The sequence below is a fragment of the Athene noctua genome, chromosome 5, assembly GCF_965140245.1.
Source record: "Athene noctua chromosome 5, bAthNoc1.hap1.1, whole genome shotgun sequence".
Lineage (NCBI taxonomy): Eukaryota > Metazoa > Chordata > Aves > Strigiformes > Strigidae > Athene > Athene noctua.
The window spans coordinates 62155676-62178066 of NC_134041.1; the positions used below are offsets into that span (position 1 = coordinate 62155676).

Genomic DNA, 22391 nt, shown 5'->3' on the forward strand with positions numbered 1-22391 from the left:
TTTGAAGTTTTCTGTTCTTGTCAAGTCCTTCTCATTGTTCTACCTATGTGAACTACTGCAAAATTTGCTTCCCTGTCTTTCCATGCATGTGTCTACCAGCTACCCACATCCTGATCACATCAGACCGACCTCACTTCCAAAGCTTTCCACAGCCTGTTTCACCCCCATCTTCACTCCTAGCACCTACAGGCAATAATGCAAGTTCTACCTCTGACTACGGGATCTGATATCTCAGACCAGTTTATCTGTTTTTGAAGAAAACTCCTTTGTGCCTCCCCATATTCTTCACTTCTCCTACACCTCTCATGCTGCAAAAGATTTTTCCATAAACTCTAAAAGATAACTAATGTACTTCCTTAGATCCCTCTTCAAAACTCTCCCTCCTCACTGTGATGTTTATGAAAAACTTCATACAGTTTAGTCACTTTAATCTCTTACCGTTAAGTCTATTAATAGACTAGAATCTATTACTATAATTGACCAGATAAACCAGAAGTGCTCCTCTGTTCCTTTATACCATCCTTTTGCATCCACCGTGGTTTGTGTTAGACTATACTCTCTGGAGCAAAGAGCGTCTTGTCTTACAGAACACACAAAGCCAAGACAGAGGAGTCTATGTTTGCCTTTGTTATGTGTATTTTTCAACACTGGAGAAAGTACTTTCATTTTAATTAATGTATTCCATTCGATTCCATTTTGATTTCACTCTATTATTAGATATACAGGAAGCTGAACAGATGTGTATTAGCTCAGCCAATTTATCAACCTCAGCAAACAAATCAGTCAAGAAAAAAAAGCATTAAAGTCCTTTTTGATCTGCGCTACTCAAAGCAGCGGACACAGGAAGGTGGGAAGCAGCTTCCACCACTGGGATTGCTGAGGGCTGTGCCTAGCAATTTGGATCAAGCACAGCTTTTTCACTTGGGTAACAGCACCCTGTTCACCCTGGTAGGCACAATATTCACCCCACATGACTCGACACAGTCAGGAGGCTATAAAACTGTGAAGGCTTTAGACCACCACTTCAGATTAGGATTGTATCTGCTCTTAGCTGAAGTTGCTTCTTAAAGGTGTTGACAGTCCAGTGCTAACGGGAAGAAAGATCTGAAGTTTCCCACTAATTTAATTAACATCCCCAAAAGTAGATTTTTTTATAAATTTTTTCACAGGCTTTTCTCAGGAGCAACAAACTGAAAATCTCAAAAGATGTTAGAAAAAGAGATGTCATTGGGTTAGTCTCAGAAAAACGGAAAGCAGAAGGATAAAAGTATTGCCAGGATACCAAGCGAATTATTTGTAATTCTCTTCATAGTGCATTTGTACCATTGGCAAAGCCGTTAGTGAAAGTACCAACGAAGCTAAACCCTGACAGCCAGTTCTGAGAGGAGAAAGTTAACTAGTATGACAGACAGATCCATGCCCAGAAATATTTCAGCAGATGCTACCATGTGACTGAATTTTGCTCATCGGTTTTGATATGTTGACAAAGTCACTGACAGCAATCTTTTAACTAACTTTTTTTCTTTACCGTAACTCCATCTGTCTTTTGTGCAGACATAGCTAATGGTCTGTTAAATGAAGTTTGGCACTATCTCAATTTTCAGAATGTATCAGTATCCAAAGCCTCTCACTACTGCCCCACCTCACCAACTGCTTATTTACTTGAAAGTAAGTGACCAGTCACAGGTTAATAATAAACACAACAGAATCTTAGTAAACCTCTCTCATTTATAAGATCATGCCAGGTCTTCTGAATTTTTCAAATTGAACAGGCAACAAAAATGAAAAATCTGTTCCGAGGCATGAGTAATTTAGGCAAAACTGGTTATTTATAAAAGCAAGAATACTTGACAAACATGACCTTTCATCCATGAATGCTGACTGTTGCTATGCAATTTTTTCTTCTGAACTGATGTTTTTCAATACATGTTAGGAACTGCACATAAAGAGCCTACCAGCAGTTTATTTAAGTATCAAATTTGAGCGTTTGCTGGCACAGGACCTCACCGTTGTCTCTGTATGATCGCAGTGTTTTGAGGTTAAGTAAGGCTGAATCTCATTACACTGGCCAGAAGTAGTAAAGAGTTGGACCTATTTCAACCACCCCTATTTGCCATCCTAAACAATAAAAAGTTATTGTGGTTCCTGTGATCGCTTTTTAAATTTATTAACTGTTAGACACTTCTTTAGACTTATCTCTGTGGTATAAAGAGTTAAGAACTTTGTTTAGTTTGTCTGTCCTCTCTTCTTCATTCTCCAAATGTTAACAAAAGTATTAAATATTAGAGGAGAAGGGGATGGAAAACACCACATTTTAAAACCATTTGAAAATGCTCATGCTGAGGACAACCACATAATGCAAACCAGGCAAAAATCCTCTGCAAATATCAATTAATTATTTTCTGATACTTTAGAAAAATTTTGCTACTTTGTCAGCATCTCTTTTTTTTCTTTTTTTTTTTTCCCCAGAATAGAAAAACTAAATTTAATTATAGGAAGGACTCCTGCAATATAATGTGTATGAATACTCAGAAATCCTTTTTATACTGCAGAGACTTGGAAGGTCAGAGCACATAGCACCCTCTCCTGAAGTAGCAGTTGCTGCTGCTCTATAATGCATTTTCACAACCTGCAACTGATAAACTTATTATGTAAAATTTTTTTTAAAGGAAGGGAAAAGAAGTTCAAAAATTGCCAAACATGATGAACAAACTAGTGTGAGGTAACGTTTCAGAAATTTTCTGACATTATAGACAATATTAAAAGATGACCATTTCCAGTGACTGCTTTATTGCCCCAGGCAGCAATGCAAGTCGCACTATTTCTCCCAGCTGTTGACTGGATCTGGTTATTGCCCTCAGTTTCTACGTCAGAAATGCCACTCCTGATAAATCATGACCTACTTAACTGACATAATTATGGGCAGCGTTATAGAAAGCTGATTCAAGAGGCATGAAAGACCAGATCATTTCTAATCCCTTTTTTAAAATTCTCTGTAACTTCATGAAACTCATATTACTCACTGTTGTAGAGAGTAAAGAAGGAAACTAAACTGATTTTATTGTTGAGAAATATCTTCCTTAGGGCTAGCAACTACTTAAGCCTCAAATAACTATAAGCTCACAGCAGGTCCAGTGCGTTTCAACGTGTAGCTATGTTTTAATTTCCTTAAACCACAGGACGTAAGTCACAGTTCCAGTAGTGTCTGGAGTGAGATATTCTGTGCTGATAATGTTTCCAAATGCATGGTATGCCACAGGAATTTCACAGAATCGAGAAGATGGTGCCCCTTTGCTCATATGGGGTTAACACCTTCAAAGGCAGTAGTTTAGTTGTCATTTTTGGGCTTAAATGACACTCACTCCTTTCTTTTTGAATAAGAGTACCTTGAACACCACTGGCCTCCGAAACCATTTCCCTGCTTCCTACTACCTTTGTAATTTTTTCCAATTTCCTCTCACCAATCTAATGATGATTTTAGTTGCTAAAGACATGATGTGCTGCCCGTTCAAAAGAGCTTTTCCCATGGTGATAAATAGTCTTTTAAAGAGCATCCAAGCATGCTCCTCAGTCTCTTTCCCACCACATCACACAGCTACCAGCACAATCTCTAAAGAACATTCCCTGTTTGCACAGAACACTTCAGGTAATTCTGCTCCTAAAACTTTCTAATAGGTACCTATGTCTAGAAATATTTGAACCTCATTATGGTAGTTACTATAATTATTACCTTAGCGTTCCAGTTGAGGAACCAAGTCACAGCATAAATGGTAACATGCACAGGATGAGGGAAAGCAAGGAACTCAAGCAGCTTTTCCAGTTCACAATCCTGCTTAGGTGGTCATCTCTCTTCAAATTCCTTTCATTTATCTACACCTTACCCTTCCAACAGTTAACTGTTAACCAGCTAGTGAATGAAAATTGTATTAAGCTACAGCCATGAAAAGCAAAAAGAAAGAAGCAGCTGTTTAAGAGTGCTCACAGACAGGTAAATCTGCATTTTGATGGCTAAAAACAGACCATGGCGTTATGTACTCTTGAGCTTAATCACTGACAACTTTTCTCATTTGTTGTTCAGTGGAGGATATTCAGCAATTTTCAATTAATAAAAAAGTGAATCAGTTTTTCCTTCCCACCCGAGCACCACACCAAGCCTTCTCTACCACAGCTGCCTTGGGGCCTGCGAACAGCCCACAGAGTCAGTAGCTAAAGCAAGTACACGTGGGGTTTTTTCAGTTTGTTTGCATTGTTTTACAGTAGCATTACTGTATTATCTTCTGGTGGGTAATATTTTTGACCATTCTATGCTGGCAAATTGCTAAGTACCTATTTTACAGAATATAAACATCTATGTCGCATCTATTCAAGATATTTAAGGTGTCTCTGCTGCTCAATGTATTCTTCAAATTCACTGACAGATTGTTAAACTAAATCTGCCACTTTGTTTCTTCACAAAAAGCACTGGATGCCTTTAAGCTTCTCCAGCCCTTTCACTTTCCTGTATTGATTCTAACGTCCTTTCTTTATGCATTCATCTGACTGAAATGTAAGGGAGGAACAATTATTTGACCAGATTTTTCATGCACAGAATAACAAATATAATTATCTGAAAGGCAGCAATATGTACTAACTTCCATTTACATAGAGCTTGTAAAACAAGGTACTAAAAATTTGTATTGCTTATTTTATTTTAAAAGATAAAACTCTCTATTTGCTAATGTCTGCTGGAGGAGTTGTGAATTTTATACTTCTTATCCTTCACAGATAAGATTTCCATAATGCTTCAGCAGCAGACGATACTGATACATTATAAAAACAAGACAGACAATTTATAGACCTATCATAACTCGTAAACTTACCTGCTTTCATGTCCTGGTTGAATCGACAGTATTTTGAGTGCTCAAGCAGGGGCAGACATCGCTCAATAGGCGTCCACACATACGTCTCTGGACACAACAAGTCAGAGGGCCTGTACTGACCCTACAAAGCGGAAAAAGAAAAAAAAAAAAAAATCAGTTGCACAAGAATCTGGCTACAACATTCCAGATTTTCCTATGAACAAGGAATAATTTTAATCTAATCTACACCAAATGAGTCAGAAACAGCTTCACTGAAATCACAGGCTTAGTTCTTTAGTAATTTCAGCACCACCTCAGGAATACAAACTTAACCTTGGCACCTGAAGAGAATATAAAATTAACATAACACATTCTTACGGTATCCAAGATGAACTAGAAAAATTTTGGCTTTGCTTACTGAAATTCTGTATTTAAGTTATCCTCTAGAGTTCTACTGAGCTGGTGCTGACACTAAAAAACTCAGCACCTCCAAAAGCAGCTGGTCTCAAGTGTTGGTAATTCTAGCAAATAATGGAGACAAAAAAAAAAAAAAAAAAATCTAACAGAAAAACCCCATGCTTAACAGTAAGCACAATGCTATTTTTACTGCATTACTGATGAAGCATTTTGTTCATTGCTACTTAAATACCCACATTTTCTTTTTAATTCATGGAGTTTATCCTGGAATAGTTTACAGGTAATGACTAGTGAAATTCTACAATTTTTTTATTGATTTATTAAGAAGATATTCTTTGCAGACATTCCCAGAAACTAAATAGCCATAATTATTTTCCCTTTAGCTACACAGAAAATCACCACCTCAGCAATAATAACCTCCTCTAATCAGATCTTCATTTGATTTAAAATAAGATTATTCATTGGCCTATAACTTAAGTCAAAAAAAATCTATCTTTAGGTCATTATTCATTTCATCCATAACCTCTCAACATTCAGAGCCATATGGTAGCAATATCAGATTTTTTTAAACTGAAAATTCATTTCACATATCAGTTTAAGAAACAGACACAGAACAAATAGAATTAAAAAGTTTAAGGATCTCAATTATACAGGTCTTGAGGCAACCGTTAAAAGTCTGGGCATTATAAGAAGTCACGTTGCAGTTGATACAATTAAGAGCTCTTCATAGCAATTACTTTAAACAGGTAATGAAGATGATCATCTCGTTATGAAGTTGATTTTTCTTCCAACATCTACTATGAAACAATGCAAAGTCGTCTTGAATGAAGCTGAGCAACGTTTGGGAAGGGACACAGATAATTACTGTGACTACAGTCTGGTGATAAAAATATATTTTTAAGTCACATTCACAAGCTCTGCTAATCTGCCTTTAGACATATCCTTATGCAGCAACACTCAATTTTGGAAATCAGAACCACCATTTTGTGAATGTTTGCAGAGATTCCCAATTCTTTTTATTCTCTTACTATTCAACTCTTCACAATATTTAACAGTAGAGCTTTTTTTTATTACGTATTTCCTACCAACGGTAAATTGTTGAATAAGAAATGCAAAAGTTATCTCTGATAAAAACAAAGTCATAACTGTCCACGAGGAAAAAAAAATAATCCCTAAGCTTCATGCTAAACCTTGTCAAATACCTGATATATCTTTCCAAAACGAGACTGTATGACACTTACTTTCTCATTTGAAGAACATTCAGGATTGACTTGCAACTACCATTGGTGGTTTGGGTGTTTTTTTTTAATTAAACATAAATTTTAATATTAAATTAAAAACAATATTTCTCCAATTCTGTGCAGAAGCTTAAACCTCAAGGCCTTAGAAAATCCTCTAAAGCCAGAGAATAGAAATGACATTATTAAATAAACCACTTTGAAATGTTACGCTATCTAAACAGAAATAGTTGAAAGGTATGTGAAGGTAATGCTTAAAGAACACTTTCAGATGAAACAATTTAAGAACTTGGGGAAAAAAAACATGCCTTTTCAGTCAGTTGCGGGTTGTTTTTTTGGGGTTTTTTGTGTTGTTTTTTTTTTTTTTTTTAAAAAAAAGGAACATAATTACGTGTTGACTTAAAGACATTTTCTCAACTGGCCAAGAAGGCAGAAATAAGCACAGAAAATACAAGCTGGCAATTTAGTCTTTCCTAGTAGCATGGGTATAGTCATGGCTGTAAGCAAAGATCGCTCAGTCATTTAAGTCTTCCTAGAAGATACTACCCCTACATCTTGAAATAGATCCCATTTGTGAATCCCACACGTAAATGCCATCACTATGCAGCCCTATTCTCAATTTCCCAATTACTTCTGTAATATCATATTCTGTCATAAAATGGGATGTACAAAATTAACTGCATTGCAGCATTCCTGGTTTGGTTCTAACAAAAAAGATCCTCTTTAGAACAGAGCAAACCAGTAATGGGAAAAATTGATTATCCAATCCATCACTGTAGATTCAGTATTTATTTTGGGCATCAAAATACACTGCTTGAGAGGAACAAAGAAATAAATAATTCCGAGGTGACTTCCTTTAGATGTTTTCTTCCTCAAAATTTAGAATCTTGTTAATAAACTTCCCTGAAGATATGTGAGGCTGAGGTGATGACTAGTGACACACAGTGTAATTAGAGGTAAAAATTAAACAAGCCATTGATGCTCTTCAATATACTCCCTTTCTAAAAGTATTCCCAGACATACTAGACATAAGATATTTCTCCCATGAAGGCATTTTATTTACACTACTGGTTAAACCCACATCCCATGACTCATTCCACGGAGGAAGTGGGAACACAGAGATATACCAAGGTGAGTTCCTCAATGAGCAGCACTGGCACTGTTTCTATACTCATAGAATTAAAAAGGAAATCCACTGAATTTGTTAAATTAAATGCAATAATTTCTAAGGGCTTTTGCCTTTTCTACCTCACCCCCCCAAGTACTTACTTTCAATTTACTTTCTTTAAAACCTCAATATGAAAATAAACAACTATGAATCTACCTCATGGGGTTTTTTTCCCCTCTCACCTTATTTCTGGATTGTGGAAAAAATTTGAACCAGAGAACTCAGCCAGATTCTGCCTCAAATACAGAAGCACCTGTACTTCAAGAAAAATGTTCAGACTTCATTACTCACTCGTAACATTATTACATCATCTAAAAAAATTGCTTCTAAGCATACTATTTATGCTCCTTCTTATTCTTAATATTGCTGATCTGTAGTATACACCCAACATAAATCCAAAATAGAAAGGAGATCTCTTGAAGAGAACTGCTGCAGAGCTATTTATCACACAAAGAACTGTTTTTGAAAATCATTTCTCTTTGGCCTCAGATTACATTAGCATACATTTCAGAAGCAATTCACTCTGTGGTAAAAATCCGCAACTGAAAACATTTTGCTTTCTTTTATCTCATAATATAAAAGCTCTTGCACGGTAGCACTGTTTATGCTGTCCAGACCGTCTTGGGAATACTTGCCTACAAGACTTTCAACAAAAAGTATCATCTTACCAACCATCTCTAAGCACTTGTCTTATGTTTCAGCTTCTTAAATCCAGTACCACCTGCTGATGAAACGCGTTCTGCCAACGCACAACAACTGCACGTATTTCTGCCTGTGCATCTGCATTTTGTGTAGAAATATCCAGCAAGATGTAAAACGTGCTATTTTGTAATGAGTTTGGAAATTAAAAAAAACAAAACCACATTTGCTTAAAATTTCATTATTTTTAATGGTGTTTTCATGGACATCCAGAAATACCCTTCCTGAGACAGAACATTAACCCATTTTGAGCTGTTATAACAACCAGTGCAGGTCATACCAGATGTCCATGGTAAGTCAAATATCCCATCTCTGACAGCCATCAATAGAAAACACTCAGGGAAGACTAAAAGAACACGATAAGCATATAGTCCTACTCTGCCAATAAATACTCTCTTGACCTCCAGTAGTTTGCAACACAGATCCCTCCACAACCAGGTAACTTCAGGAATAATTTTGCCATTCAATAATGCTAAACAACTGCTTTGATTTACTTCAATCTGCAAACCACAGTTCTGTTTGATGACCACTGCTACCTCTATTACAGAAATGCAGTGAACAATCACCTTATCACCATGCCACTCATGATTCTACAGACAAATGTGGTACCTCCGTCAGCCTGAAGGGACCTAAATTCTCTACTGCATCCTCTTATATAAGGTATTCTATGCCTTTAACCATTCTAGGCAGTCTGTCCTCTTTCCAATTTTGCTTTCTCTCCTCTGAAACAGGGGGAAAAGGCCACAGGAGGAAAACATCCAAACTGCATTGTTCAAGGAGCAGAACACAAGGTGTAATAAAGATATATAAAGAAAACCAAGAGAAAAAGCTGCATCTTTATAATTATCTGATATTTATCAAATGGCTTGATTAAAAAAAATACTAGAAATCAGTATAGCTAAGAAATTCCTGAGTATTTGGTTTCTTCTACCCAGTCAATTCATTGCAATACAAATATGACTGTTTGTTTAATAAAAAATGCCTCCAAGACGTCTTATTTTCATTAATGTTTGGGGCATTTTTCCTCCTATATAATATAAAAGAAAGAGCCTTTAAGGTGCTTTCCCTTATGCTATTAGACATGCTGCATTTTAATTGGAAGCTTCTGGAAGTAAATTTTGCAGTGAGGCTGCCAAGCTTAAATTAACACTTCACACCATGATATTTTTTGTTTTACAGTTTCCAAATCAGAATGAACCAGAACTTCTCTGAACTTTTGTTCAACAGGAAGGGCAAAGGTTTTAATGAGACTTTAGTCTGAAGATTACTTTTTAAATATTTTGGAAAATCTGAGGGATTTGGTAAGCACTTGAGATGAAAAACATCAGCAGCGTTTGTTTTTGTAGTCTAAGTAAAATTTAAAATGTTGAACTACCAAGAAACAGAATAGTCTCAAAAACAAAAGAAGGTCAAGCACCAGTAGCACTGAAAAAGCAAAATGGGAAGGTTAAACACACATTTAATTCTTTTATCAGGAACAGTTTACATCTGTATTCTATTTTTTACAATAAAGCCATTGATCTTTTAATAAAAGTGAATTAAGAATGCCTTCATCTTCATTTCCAACCAGCTGCTTAAAAAGAAGCTCTTGGACTACGTAAACAAAGTAACCCCAAATTATCAACAGCAACCCATTAGAGCGAGGCAGCACTACCTGAGAAAGAGCATGCCAGACGAGAGGTTTATTAAATTCAGTCCTCTCATTGAAAGACAACCCCTCTGGAATCCCATCAGCAAAGTACTACAGCAGACCCTTGCTCCCTGATTTCATTACATAAACAGAAATAGACTTTATCCATCCCCAGGAGAGTCCTTTGCAAGTAACTCTAACTTGCCGTGTTTTCACAGGCGGAGGCTGGACCGTGCCACGCTGCGCCCGCGCGATGAGCCAGCACCGGCGGGGACAAAGACCTGAACATCTGAATCCGTTTGTGCTTCCAACCGGCCGCAGTCGCCCACACGGGATCCATCTGTGAAAGGCCTGAAAGGCTTAAGAAAAACAACAAAAAAACCCCCCACCCACCACAAAACAACCTACACAAATTCTCCCACCTCATAGTCACTTTTTAATATTTTTTTTTTTTAAACAAAAAAAAAAATCCGTAAGATTAACAGATATAGAATAAAGCAAGCAGCTTTATTTATCAATAAGAGGTGGCTGGAGACTTCAGATTTATCATCAAAAAGTATTCAGCATACAAGAGAGTCTATACCAAAGAGGAATGAAATCAGCCAATGTATACTCTGTGGGTAACTACAAATAAGTAACAAGTTGGAACTAACCATGGGGTCCACAGTTACACGTGCAAACAGACTGCCTGATACTCCAGTGCCAGTATCAAACAAGCTGATTTTATCCAAACCACAAACTTTGAATTAATTACACTATCAGTATTTTTAGGACCCCAGAGCTGCATTCTTGAGAGCTTAACCACCTTTCTGTTTTATTAAAGAATAATGCATTGTAATCCTTCAAAGATGTTCTGAATAATAACCAAACTTCATTTTGGAGCTCGGAGCTCAAATTACTTTAGAGAAGTATACGAAGTGCTACTCCTTCCTCTTCAAAAAGCTGTGCTGATTCTCATTCTTTCAGTTACATCATCATAGGCACAAAACCGGTGTAACGGGAATTTTACAGGCCAGCCAGGGAGGCACTTTCCAATGCATCTCAAACACAGAAACTCAGAGCAAATACCCACCTTCTCCTGTTTTGTTTGGTTTCCCATAAGTGAAATGTAAACTTCATTTGAAGTTGTATTTGCAACAGAAGTATACCAACGCTTACTGAGGTCAGTTAATTTATCATGGCATTACTTTTTTGCTATTTTCTTTTTAAATGTGCCCAACAATCTTTAAACTGACTGTTTAAAGCAATGGTATAATTTGCCATCTTTCACCTCTTTTCTGTTTATTTCCCAACTCAATTTAAAGTATTAAGTAACTAATGTTAACTGTTTCCAAGCAGCAAATAGTCATGGTACTTGTCTTACAACTAGTAGGAAACAAATATTGACTACATATCCATACTTAGCTGTTCATCACTAAATATAAAAAAAAATTCAGTGTCTCAGAAGGTTTTCATAGTGTCCCTCAGGTAAATAAAATATCTTGGGTAAGTGTAAAACAGATAAAGATCCTGAGTAAAAGACAAAAAAGAACACAGCCAAGATTCATCTTCAATATCCAACAACCATCATGCCATTATTTGGCCATTAACTGTCTACATGCTCTTAACCCACCACAAAAATGGAATAAAATTTATCCTAAATTTCACTCAGACTTAAGGTAAATCTCAGCATTTTACTTGCCTATGGTGGTCTGCACAGAAGCACTTACAAACAAATACATCCCCTTCTCCCTCAAAATACTTTCATAAAGTATTAGCATTTCTTTGTTTTCCCCACACATGCTATTTCTAGGAATCTCCTAATTGTTTGGAGTCTGCTATCTACATAACTCAATATAAACTCCAAATAGCTGCTTTCACCTTGTCCTCTTTCATGAAAATAATCTGAAATATTTAACACTTTCTAGCTTGCTTTTGATACTTGAAAATGGCAAGCAGGTATCTGAAAAGGCTTATGGATGGCTACAGAAAAAATTGCTTTCCATTGAGGAAAAAAGGGAAAATTTGGGACTTTTTTTTTTTTTCCCCTTTAGTCTCCAACTCTGTCCAGCTCTTTATCCTCCTTTTATATGCAGTATTATCTTTCCCTCCACTCACCAAGTATAACATGCTAAGGGAGGCTGCAGATGTTTATGTCACAAGACCCAAACAATGAACTGCTGCACATTAATATACAAATGTGCCATCAGCAAGATCCATGAAGCCAACAAAGTGCTGCTTGAGATAATGGGTATCCATGACCGTACTCTCACAGACCCCATTATCCTCTCTAACACCACCGTATTAATCAATCAGATAATTCTGGTTTCAAATGTGAAACTTAACAGTAATTAGTATGCTCAAGAGACTTTCGCTTCGCTGTGGTGGAGAGCTGCTGCAGAAGTGATGTGTGCATGGCGGGTGTTTATCAACTCTGTTTTATCAACTTGGGATGCAATGGTCCAGAGCTAAAGATAATGCACAGCTCTGGGCATACTCCGTTAACCACTTTCTAGCGTTGTTCTTTCCTCTCCAAGACTTCTTGCCAAAAGTTTGTTCTTTTTCATTTATAAAGACCAGTAAGTGAGAGTTTTCCATTGCTTGTTCTGAGCAACTAAAGCCACTCTATCTGAAGTCACCATATTAAAGTCACTATACCTGGAATAATCAAATGATTAGGCTTGCATAAAAGAGGAAAGAACCCCTGTATATTCAGGAATTGCATCATAAAAACTATATTTTTAACATCTCCTTGATGACTAGATAGACACACACTTCAGTGAATACTTATAAAAAGATAATTTAAAGATAACTTTTGCAGGGGGACAATTGTCAGTCTTTTATGTTCATATTCTTTGCATTTTGAGATTTACTCAAGCCAGTGGGTGTCTTAGTATACAGTAACATTTCTGAACTTGGACACAAGCCATTAAACATCTGTGCCTATTCCCACCCCATATCTGTGCTCACTCTTTTTTTTTTTCTGAGTAAGAAAGATGGAAACGTACATACACACACGTTCTACATTTGCTGTTCTTCAATTTCACTAAACTTAATCTAAACAGTGCATGTTACTAGGCTGAATTTGCCATGTATACGGTGTTTCACACTGTAGAGACAATAGTACAAAACATTACAAAATGGTCCCTTCAAGACCAATAAGGCAAACTATTTACCCTATTTTGTACTCTGGTTCCAGATTTCTGATGACGGAAACAGCAAGTTTATGGATTCTGAACTGCCCTAAGTAGGCTACCTGTTTATCCAAAGCTGAAAAAATAATATCTAAATGATAGACAAGTCTGAAGACAACTCCTGAAACTCAGAGACAAAGAGAAGTATGTGTTACAAGTATGTAGTTACTCAAAAAAGCTTACATAAAATTAGGGTCACTTTTTAAGTATGTTTTCTAAGTACTTTTCCCTCATCCAACTATTGACGTATCTATTTTGCCTTTTCGTATTACCCAAGGTTCCTTTTTTTAAAAAATTATTTTTGATATCTGTTAATCTGTGCTGTACACAATGGCATTTTATTAAAATAAAGACTAGGGAAACTAAGTTTAGCTTTCAGTGTTGCTACATAAACTTTGTGTTTGGCATACAAAAATAAGAGATGCTGATATGGGATGGTACTTAGAGGAAAACTCTACTGTACATTCCTGGCTGGAATTCCATAGACTGCCACCAAGAATATTAAAACATTGCATGGCTTCAAATATTGCCATTTCCTCTCTCTCATTTACTATCAGGGAGACTAAACTGGCAGAATAGTGACATCAACACAAGATTGAAATTCCAAAGAATGTTTCTGCTTCAAGATGTATTTGTACACATGAAGAGACTGAGACCCCCTATGAATTTAGAACAGCTGTATATTCAAAAATTTTACAGGAAAAAACATGATTTTTTGATTTTAAATATGTAAAGCCAGCTAACATTTACTGGAAATTGCCATTAAAAATCCAGTTGTGAATAACCAAATTAAACATGATACCCCACAGATATACATCTGAAACTGAAAGCAAGTATCCATCTTGCCCATAATGAACCTACTCAAGAATCCTATAAAAAATAAAAGTATCACAGTTTGAGAAAGTTTGAGTGGAATACAGATATTAGCTTCTCAATTTTAGCCATCTTTTTCAAGAACTTAAAAAATAATATGTAAGACGCATTGCCTTTTTACTTCAAAAAACAAAGGTCTGGGGAATGAAAATCATATGATTACTGAAATGGAACTTGTTTACTTTAAATTTGCAGCAGAAATTCTTAAGGAGGCTCTAGTGTTAAACTTGGAAAGAGAGATTAAAAAAAACTATGACAAAAAGATAAAACCCGAGTAGGGGCCTCAAGAGGAATGCTTCATTAGAGACACACCAACTATGTTGACTTAGGTCTATCTCAAAAGGAGTTTATTTTGGCAGCTGTGAGAAGAAGAAAAAAAAAAAAGTTTCAATCATGTGGATCCCATATCTTGCTCTTGAAGACTTGCCATAAATTGACAGTATTTTTTTAGTTCATTAAATTGAATGTATGAAGTTAAGTATTAAAGTTTATTTTCTTATATTTAACATAAAGTGAAATTATCACAGGGAAAATATGCACAACTTAATATATCACACGCTTTACACTTACACGCACAAAATTGTCATATTGCTATCAAATAGCTTTAAACATTCATTAATGCCTCACTAGCTGGAGTCGTATCTAAAAGAACAGCATTCATCTAAGCAGCTTACAGACATACTCCACAGGAAAGCTAAATTAATGCCCTGTCAAAAAGGCTTCTATTATCTAGTTATCAAAGTAAAAACACTCCGGACCATGTTTATTTAATAGGGAAAAAAAAAAAAAAGCCATTTTAAATTAATAGAATGTAAAGAAAAGTGAGCATGTTTTAAAATATTTTTCTGCACAGCTACACGGGGAACCAGAAAATTAACATTCACCAGAACTAAACCACCAGCACAACAGAAACGGGCATGAGGGCAGTGCGCAAAATTTTTTGATTTTTTAAAAACATTGATCACAATTATGAGGTACCAAAAAGTAAACCGATGCAAATTAACTTTTTAATCCTTTGTGATAACTAGAAAATAACAGACTAAACCTGCTACCCTTACTCATATGACTCGTTTCAAATCTGTTTTTTCGCACTTTTAAAGCAATAATTCTAAACGACGACGCAAGAGAAAAGCAGATATATTTTACAGCAAGATATAGTATTTACTTTTCAGATATCTATGAAGTCTCCAGTTCACCCTTTAAACACATGCATTGCTCTCGCAGCTTAATCCAACATAATTGGATTCTGGGTAAAACTGTTCGTTCTTGTGCGCCAACAGGATGCACAGAAACCTGTGTTTCTTTCTGTCCATGACTTACTCTGTATTCTTAATGCTTTTGACAATTTTTTGCCTGTATGTCTATTTTGAAATCAAACTCCCCATTACAGCTGTTGTGTTCTGTGGTTACCTCCAAGACCTTGTGCCATTTTCCCCAGCAAGCATCAGTGCTCATCAGTGGCCAAGTTTTCTCTACCTTAGCATCTCTCCAACGACTTTCCGCAGAGTTTACCCTGCGGCACCAAACCTTCCCTTCTCCCAGTTCCAAAAGTCAACCCTTCATCCTGGGGCTGCTCAGAGCAGAGACTAGAACTTGCTACTCAGTGCCCCTTCCTGTGCTCAGCATTACGTGTCAGATCTATCTCTGCATTACCACCTATATCCATCGCACCACCACGGGGAAAACTACCTCTGTACTAGACTTTCCCAAAGTCCTGCTTCTGCCTCTAATGGGGTTTCCAAGAACTCAGACAGAAATACAGTGAACTTGCCAAAAATCTATCCAGACAAGAATCTGAGGGCAAGAAAATAAGACCTACCCAGGAAAGTCTGGGCTGATGGTAGTCTTATACTGAATAAATAATTTCATACTTCACCTTCATGCCCAGCTACTGAGTCAGTCCGTGGAATATTTGAAGACATAATAAATACTGGATTAATTGACAGCTTCTCAAATTGTGAAACACTGATATTCACAAGTTGAAATATATTCCTAATTAAGAACTGAGATGTGAGATGTTGGCTTTACAGTAAGATATGCTATGTGGATTTTCAAAAGCATTTATAGTATTTATGCAACTAAATCATCTTGAACAACAACATCACTTTTTAAACTGCCACTCAAGCTTTTTTCATTTCTACTTGCTTTCATACATCTAAGAACAAGAAATAATATTCTGAATTGTTAATTCAAAACAGTACAAGACTTTTATCTTTAAAGCTTTCTACCAATATATGGTACACTTGATATGTTTGTTTCAGATCCAACAATAAAAAAAAAACTAGGAAAAGCCAAATCCTTTAACCTTAGTCATTCAAAAATTGTAATATACACAACCCAGTATTGAAGAAAACTGCAACAACAGTGGTACATAAACACAAATAGGTGTTAATAGTAACCTTAGGATAGCAGAAAAGAGTACAGTTGTAGAACAAAGTAGAGAAAACAGCACAGGAAACCTTATTAGTAAAAACTTCATTTCTACAGGATCTTGATTTAATAATATTGCAAAATTCAAGTTAACACATCCTTAACGCTCACAAAAATATGTTACTCAGACTAAAAATCTGAAGGAGAAAATAAGGCAAAGATAAAACTCAGTGTTCAAGTGTCTACAGTTTATATTATCAGGATAGAGTAACACACCTCTGCCAAAAAAGCTAAACCCTACTTGTCTCCCTTACATCTGCGGATTAAAAAAAAAAAACAAACAAACAAAAAACAAATAAAAAGGCTCACTTTACCACAGTATTCCAAGCATGTGTTAGAACTTAAACCCTAAGAGCAAGTAAATCAACAGCTATCTGTACAAAGTATCAACAAGTATCTGTACAAGAATTCCGGATCAACAAAAGCACACTTTAAAAGAAGTTTCTTCTATTGTTCCTAAATATGTTTATTTTCATAGTAAATTTTCATTCATGAAATAAGCATTCTAATTTTAGGTCCATTTTGTTTGTCAAGTGTTTGCATAACAAGCTCGCTTTGTTTGTTGGGAAAGGAGAATTTGTAAACAAAGCCTCTCTGTGCTCTCTGAGGAGCCCCTTCTCAGCAGGAGACCATTCTACTTCACCTTGGGACCACTTCAGCATGTGGAGCTCACAAACCACACATCTGAACCCAAGCCAGTATTGCTCTCACTGCAACAGTCTCAAAAGCAGACAAAAATCTCTACTGCAAAAACGTGTAAGTTTTGTCACCATAGAAAAGATGCCACGTGGTCTCCAAAACTGGCATTGTGCAAAGCAAAGCACCCAGGCATCGCATCCCTCCTCTGCAGCACACCCAAACTTCAACTATAAGAGCAAAAAAGCCCCAAACACTGCAGAAAGCAGGATCTAAACTGCCACCACAGCCTGTTCCAGCTTCTGTTCATCTTCTCCGCCTTAAGACTCAAAACTAAAAAGCAGGCTGTAGCTGTATTAGTTACCAGAATACTAAACTGGGAGAGCCCCAGAGTTTCTAAGCTTCAATGCATTTGAGTCCCTCTGGGACCATGCTAAATATAAGTGGGGAAAGAATCCAAATATAGGAACACTAAACAAATGTAGGAATAAGACACAGAAAATATGGCTAGAGACATGTATTGAATTTTTGTCAAGCTATTTTGCAGGGAATGATAATCGCCTGAGGACACACTACATTAAAAATAATTGTATCCTTTCAACATGTTCTTTCTGACATTGACTTGTTTTCAAACTCCTCCTTATGTTAATGAATTCTGTCTCCTTAATTATAAACAAAATATTAAACTTATAGAACTGGAATTCTTGTCAAGTCAATCCATTTTATTTTTTTTTTTATACAAAACGGAACAAAATGAAATCATAGTAGCAAATTCTGTAGCAGTAATTCTCCATGCAGACTTTGCATCTATTAGCAATGTAAATGTACACGTGCATATTTGTAGCTCTGTAAAACTGCCCAAGTTCAACACTATTCTCACAGATGGTGAGAACAGATTCACTATTATGCTTTCATTTGAATTATTATCATTAAAAGGTACACAAATGTCTACTTGAATGTTTAGGAGAAAACACTGTTTAACATTATGTATCCTCAAAGTGTTTGAGCTGAAACATCAACACTTCAGTTTTCGCTTAATGCCAGATGTTTGGAAACTGTCTTCTTTGTAATTACCTTCCCAGAAGAAAACAAGTTTGAAGGCAAATGGGCTGGAATCAGTAACTATACCATAAACTACGTTAAGTCCTGATCATACCAAAACCTGATAATTCGAGGGTATATTTAAACATGCATCCAAATACAGGATTAGGGGAGTATTAAAATTAGAAATGCACTTACAAAAATCAAGCATTTTGTTGACATTCCAACAGCTTATAGTCCTCATTTTTTAAGAGTTAAAATAACTAAAAATTGCCCAATCACCTTGTTATTTTAAAACCAATAAAGCTCTACACTGTATTCATGCACTCCCATGCATTTTTAACACATTTCTAAAACAGAGAGCAAAGTATGATAAATACTTCAATGCTTGCCATCATATGCCAATAAATATTGACCCAATAGTTTAATCCAGATCTACAGCGCTAAAGGGCAGTGGCCAAAAATGTTTCTAAATTTTTCTGCCTCCTCTTCAGCCTTGGTGGCATCTAAAGCTGTTCCAAGGCACGGCAGTGGCAGTGCGCCCTGGGAAGCTGTCGTGCTGAGGAGGCTTGGCAGAAGCACGGCACATTCCAGCTCCACCACCACCCCCTGCAGAAGGTGTCCAACTGCCCCTTCACGGAAGGTTTCTGTTGGTGTTGTACTGTCCAAGCAACCTAACGCAGCCAGGAGCCAAAGATTTGGCTGTACATCTATAAAGAGTCATAAATCTCAGGGAAGGAACAATATCTGCAGTTTTAAGAGACTCTTGGGGGAAGATTCACGCTCAGCTCTGAAGACATGCAACCACCACAGAGGCAAGAAGATTAAAGAAAACCCATCTTACCCAGAATTTAGCTCGTAGCTTACTAGATTTTAGACGTTTCTGTGGCAGTTTGCAACTTTTCCCACTTAATGTGTATTGGCTTGTGAAATAATAGCATCTTTTTTCTTGGATCATCACACAAACTTCTTCCCACATCACAAGTAAAGGAGGTAAATGTGCTATAATTTACAACTTCATCAGAAGGAGGGGCTGTTAGTACAGGTATTTGAGGACTAACAATTTAGTCATCAATGCAATCAAGACCACATTTAAGGTACACAACTTTTTTAACATCCCCCACTGATTGTGTGTCATTTTGTGCTTTTAAATCCACTAAACCATCATCAGCAACAAACAGCAAAACAGATACAGTTCTGAGAAAGAAACCCATTTATTCTCTAAAATAAATTTTCAATCAGGGCTTAGAAACTGAGCTCCATTAGAAGCACTCAACGATTCATGAGAAACACATAAAACATCATCTTGCAATAATTTAGGCTGCACAGGTGCTGTTCTTTCAATCCTTTCTCAGTGCTATACCAAATTTCACAGGAATTGTGATGAAGCACCCACTAAGCTTCTTGTTATGGAGATCTTCCCACCTGATCCTCCTGCACAGCATCCTCAGATTGCCCAAACTGATAAGCAAGGGCAGAACTTGGGATGGGCTCTCTGGCTCTCAGCCAGCACTACAGCATTTTACTCAGTCCCCTTCACTGCCACTGTAGGACAGAAATGAAGGATGCAAAGAGTAGCAAGCCTCCCTGAAATATACTGTAACATCTCTCCACCTTCCTCCCCTTCCCCCTGAACGGAAGATAATTAAAAACAATTAATAGCAAGCCACACAATGCCAACCGGTAAAGACTAAAATGGAAAGAATGTAGAAAAAATAAATTAATAAAAGCAAACATAGATCAACCTTATTGACAATCTTAGCACTAAAGTAGCCCTTCAAGACACTCGCCTTAATATCTTTAAATAAATAAAATCAATAGATCAATGGAATAAAAATCTCATCTTGCCTTCTGTCCATTCACAGAACAACAGCGCATTTGTGTTGAGACCAACAGAGAATTTGGTTCCTGTGTGCTTTTGCTCCATAAACCCATTCTTCTTCAATTAGTTGACAATGGGGTCATTTTCATACCCTTTTTTTCCTCATTTTTAGCTCACTGTTCTTTGTGAAAACATTTTTTTTTCCCAAACAAGAAAGGGGAAGGAAGCAAACAGGATAGTATTCTAATAAAAAAAAATAAGATCTACTCCCTTGAAATATTTCTAGTAAGAAACCACAAATTATCCTACACATCTAACACAGTAAATAACTCCTCTTAACAGTTCTGGTCATTCCTTTTAGAACAGTTCAGTTATTCATTTGAAAACAACTCAACTAAATAAAGTTTTCTGCAGTGGTTAACTCTCTCACACGATAAGCAGAAACCTTGGGGCAGCTTCTGGAAACAGCAAGGGGTTTTTGTGCTGGCATTTTTTTTGTGCCCTTTTTTTTTTTTTTTTTTCACTTTGCACTCAAAAGACAACAGTTCACCAAGCTCCCAGGTCTCACTAGGCCTCCCCAATAAGGTAACCTTCGAAAGCCTTTGGGAATTGATTTTATTAGATTAAGAAAAAGCTTTAAAGAAGCTGTAACAAAAATATTTCACTTCCCCACTGACCCTGCTCTGTGCAATATCTCAGAGCTCCAGTGCCCTTATCGTCTGTGAAAACACAGCACCATCCAAGAGTAAGCTAGGCTCCACAAACTCTGACTACTGCCTCTAACACCAACTAAAGAGAGTATAAATCTGTTTTTAAATTACTTACATCTGAGTAATGTCCGTGGCTACCACAGGGTAACATGAAGTAAGCTCCTCCTCTACTAGTGATAGGCTGGTGGTGTGAAAACACAATAAAATTACCATCATCTGCAATCCAGTACTAATGCAGCTTCGCTCTGGGTTTTGTTTATTCTTAATTTGTTATTTTCTTTGGGCTGCCACTTCCAGAATTTACTATATTACTATAAATAGTAATTTACTATAATAAGGTGGATAAAACTCATTCAGAACTCCTTAGGCACTGTAAGGAACGACCATAAAACCCTCGACATTTTGTCACCTCTTTTAATGCTATATTCTCTCCTGAAGAAAAATGCAACCTTCAACAGAGACTTAGCTAAACCAGAAGGAACAGCAGAGAGATTCAAGAGCATATACAACATGTGCTTTCATAGTCAGTCACAAACATAGACACTAAAAATAACTCAGCCCATGTCTCAATTTAGCCCATTCTGAAAACTTTGTAGACACCCAATTCCAATTTTTTTTTTCTCTTTTCCATCCTTTCTCCCTGCCTCCAGAGTCTACTATCTTCTTTAGTACAATGAAAGCATTAACTCATGTTATATACAGCAAATGGTAGAAGCTGACCTCAGCATGAGGGCCTTAGAAGGCCTAATTTTAGACACTATTCTCTAGGACAGAAACGCATCAGTTGATGAAAATCCACTAGACTGCATAAAGAATGGTAAGAAGCTTAAAAAAATGAGACTTGAAGAAGGAATTGAGGGGGCTTCAGCGGGTGGTTGGCTGAGTTTTTTGGCAAAAATTAGAGAAGCCCAAGAAGAGACATGATGGTAACCAACACATTTATAAAGAAGTGTGTTCCTAAGAACAAAAAAAAAAAATCAACACATTTTTATGTGTATGATAGGTAGGGCAAAACGTTATATTCTTTAGGAACAAAAGTTTGGATCAGATATTAAGAAAAAAGAATTTCAATGGGAAGACTAATAAGGCACAAGAATATATAAGTATATAACCACTAACACAGAGAGGTATGTATGAGCTTTTAAAGGGCACACATACGGCCATCGGGTCTTAGAAGGTAACACAAATATAGTTGAACCTGCGTTGGAGTAAAGGGATGGACTACATAATCCCCCATTACTTTTCTATGATTCCACTTTTCCCTCCTGGCCCCAAATCATTCCCCGCTACAGGAATCTTCTTCCCATTCAAACACTGATGACGAACTCTTTTGCAAACTACACTGTTAGAAGCATTGCATTTAATATCAGGATTGAGGATAAATAATAGAACCTCATTAATATATTTTTACTTGGAGACTCAGTACAGTCAGCAGCTAAACAAACTCAGACAAAGAAAATAATCATTCAAAATAATGAACTGTCATCTAGATTAAATGTAACACTTCAGAGAAGTGTACTGCGATACCTCTGTAAAATTAATGAGGTCTTAGTAAAACCAGACCTCATTAAAGTATCTACCATTAAATCTTTCCTGGAAAATTGGAGAAAAAACATCTCTTGTGTAGATTAACTGACTTGTCAGCCAGCTCCTACTGTAAAGACCACAAGGTGAAATATGGCAGAGCCAGGAAAAAGCCGAAGTTCCCGGCTTTCA

General features: G+C 36.6%; 1 protein-coding gene across 18 annotated transcripts in view; it reads right to left on the reverse strand.

Annotated features, from left to right (window-relative positions):
• Positions 1–22391, reverse strand: part of ATE1 (arginyltransferase 1) — an 85692-nt gene that overhangs the window by 18685 nt on the left and 44616 nt on the right. For all 18 annotated transcript variants that reach the window (XM_074907885.1, XM_074907878.1, XM_074907876.1 and 15 more), the window contains one exon: positions 4860–4980. In XM_074907885.1, coding sequence (XP_074763986.1) covers positions 4860–4980 — 121 coding nt within the window. The remainder of the gene's footprint in view (positions 1–4859; positions 4981–22391) is intronic.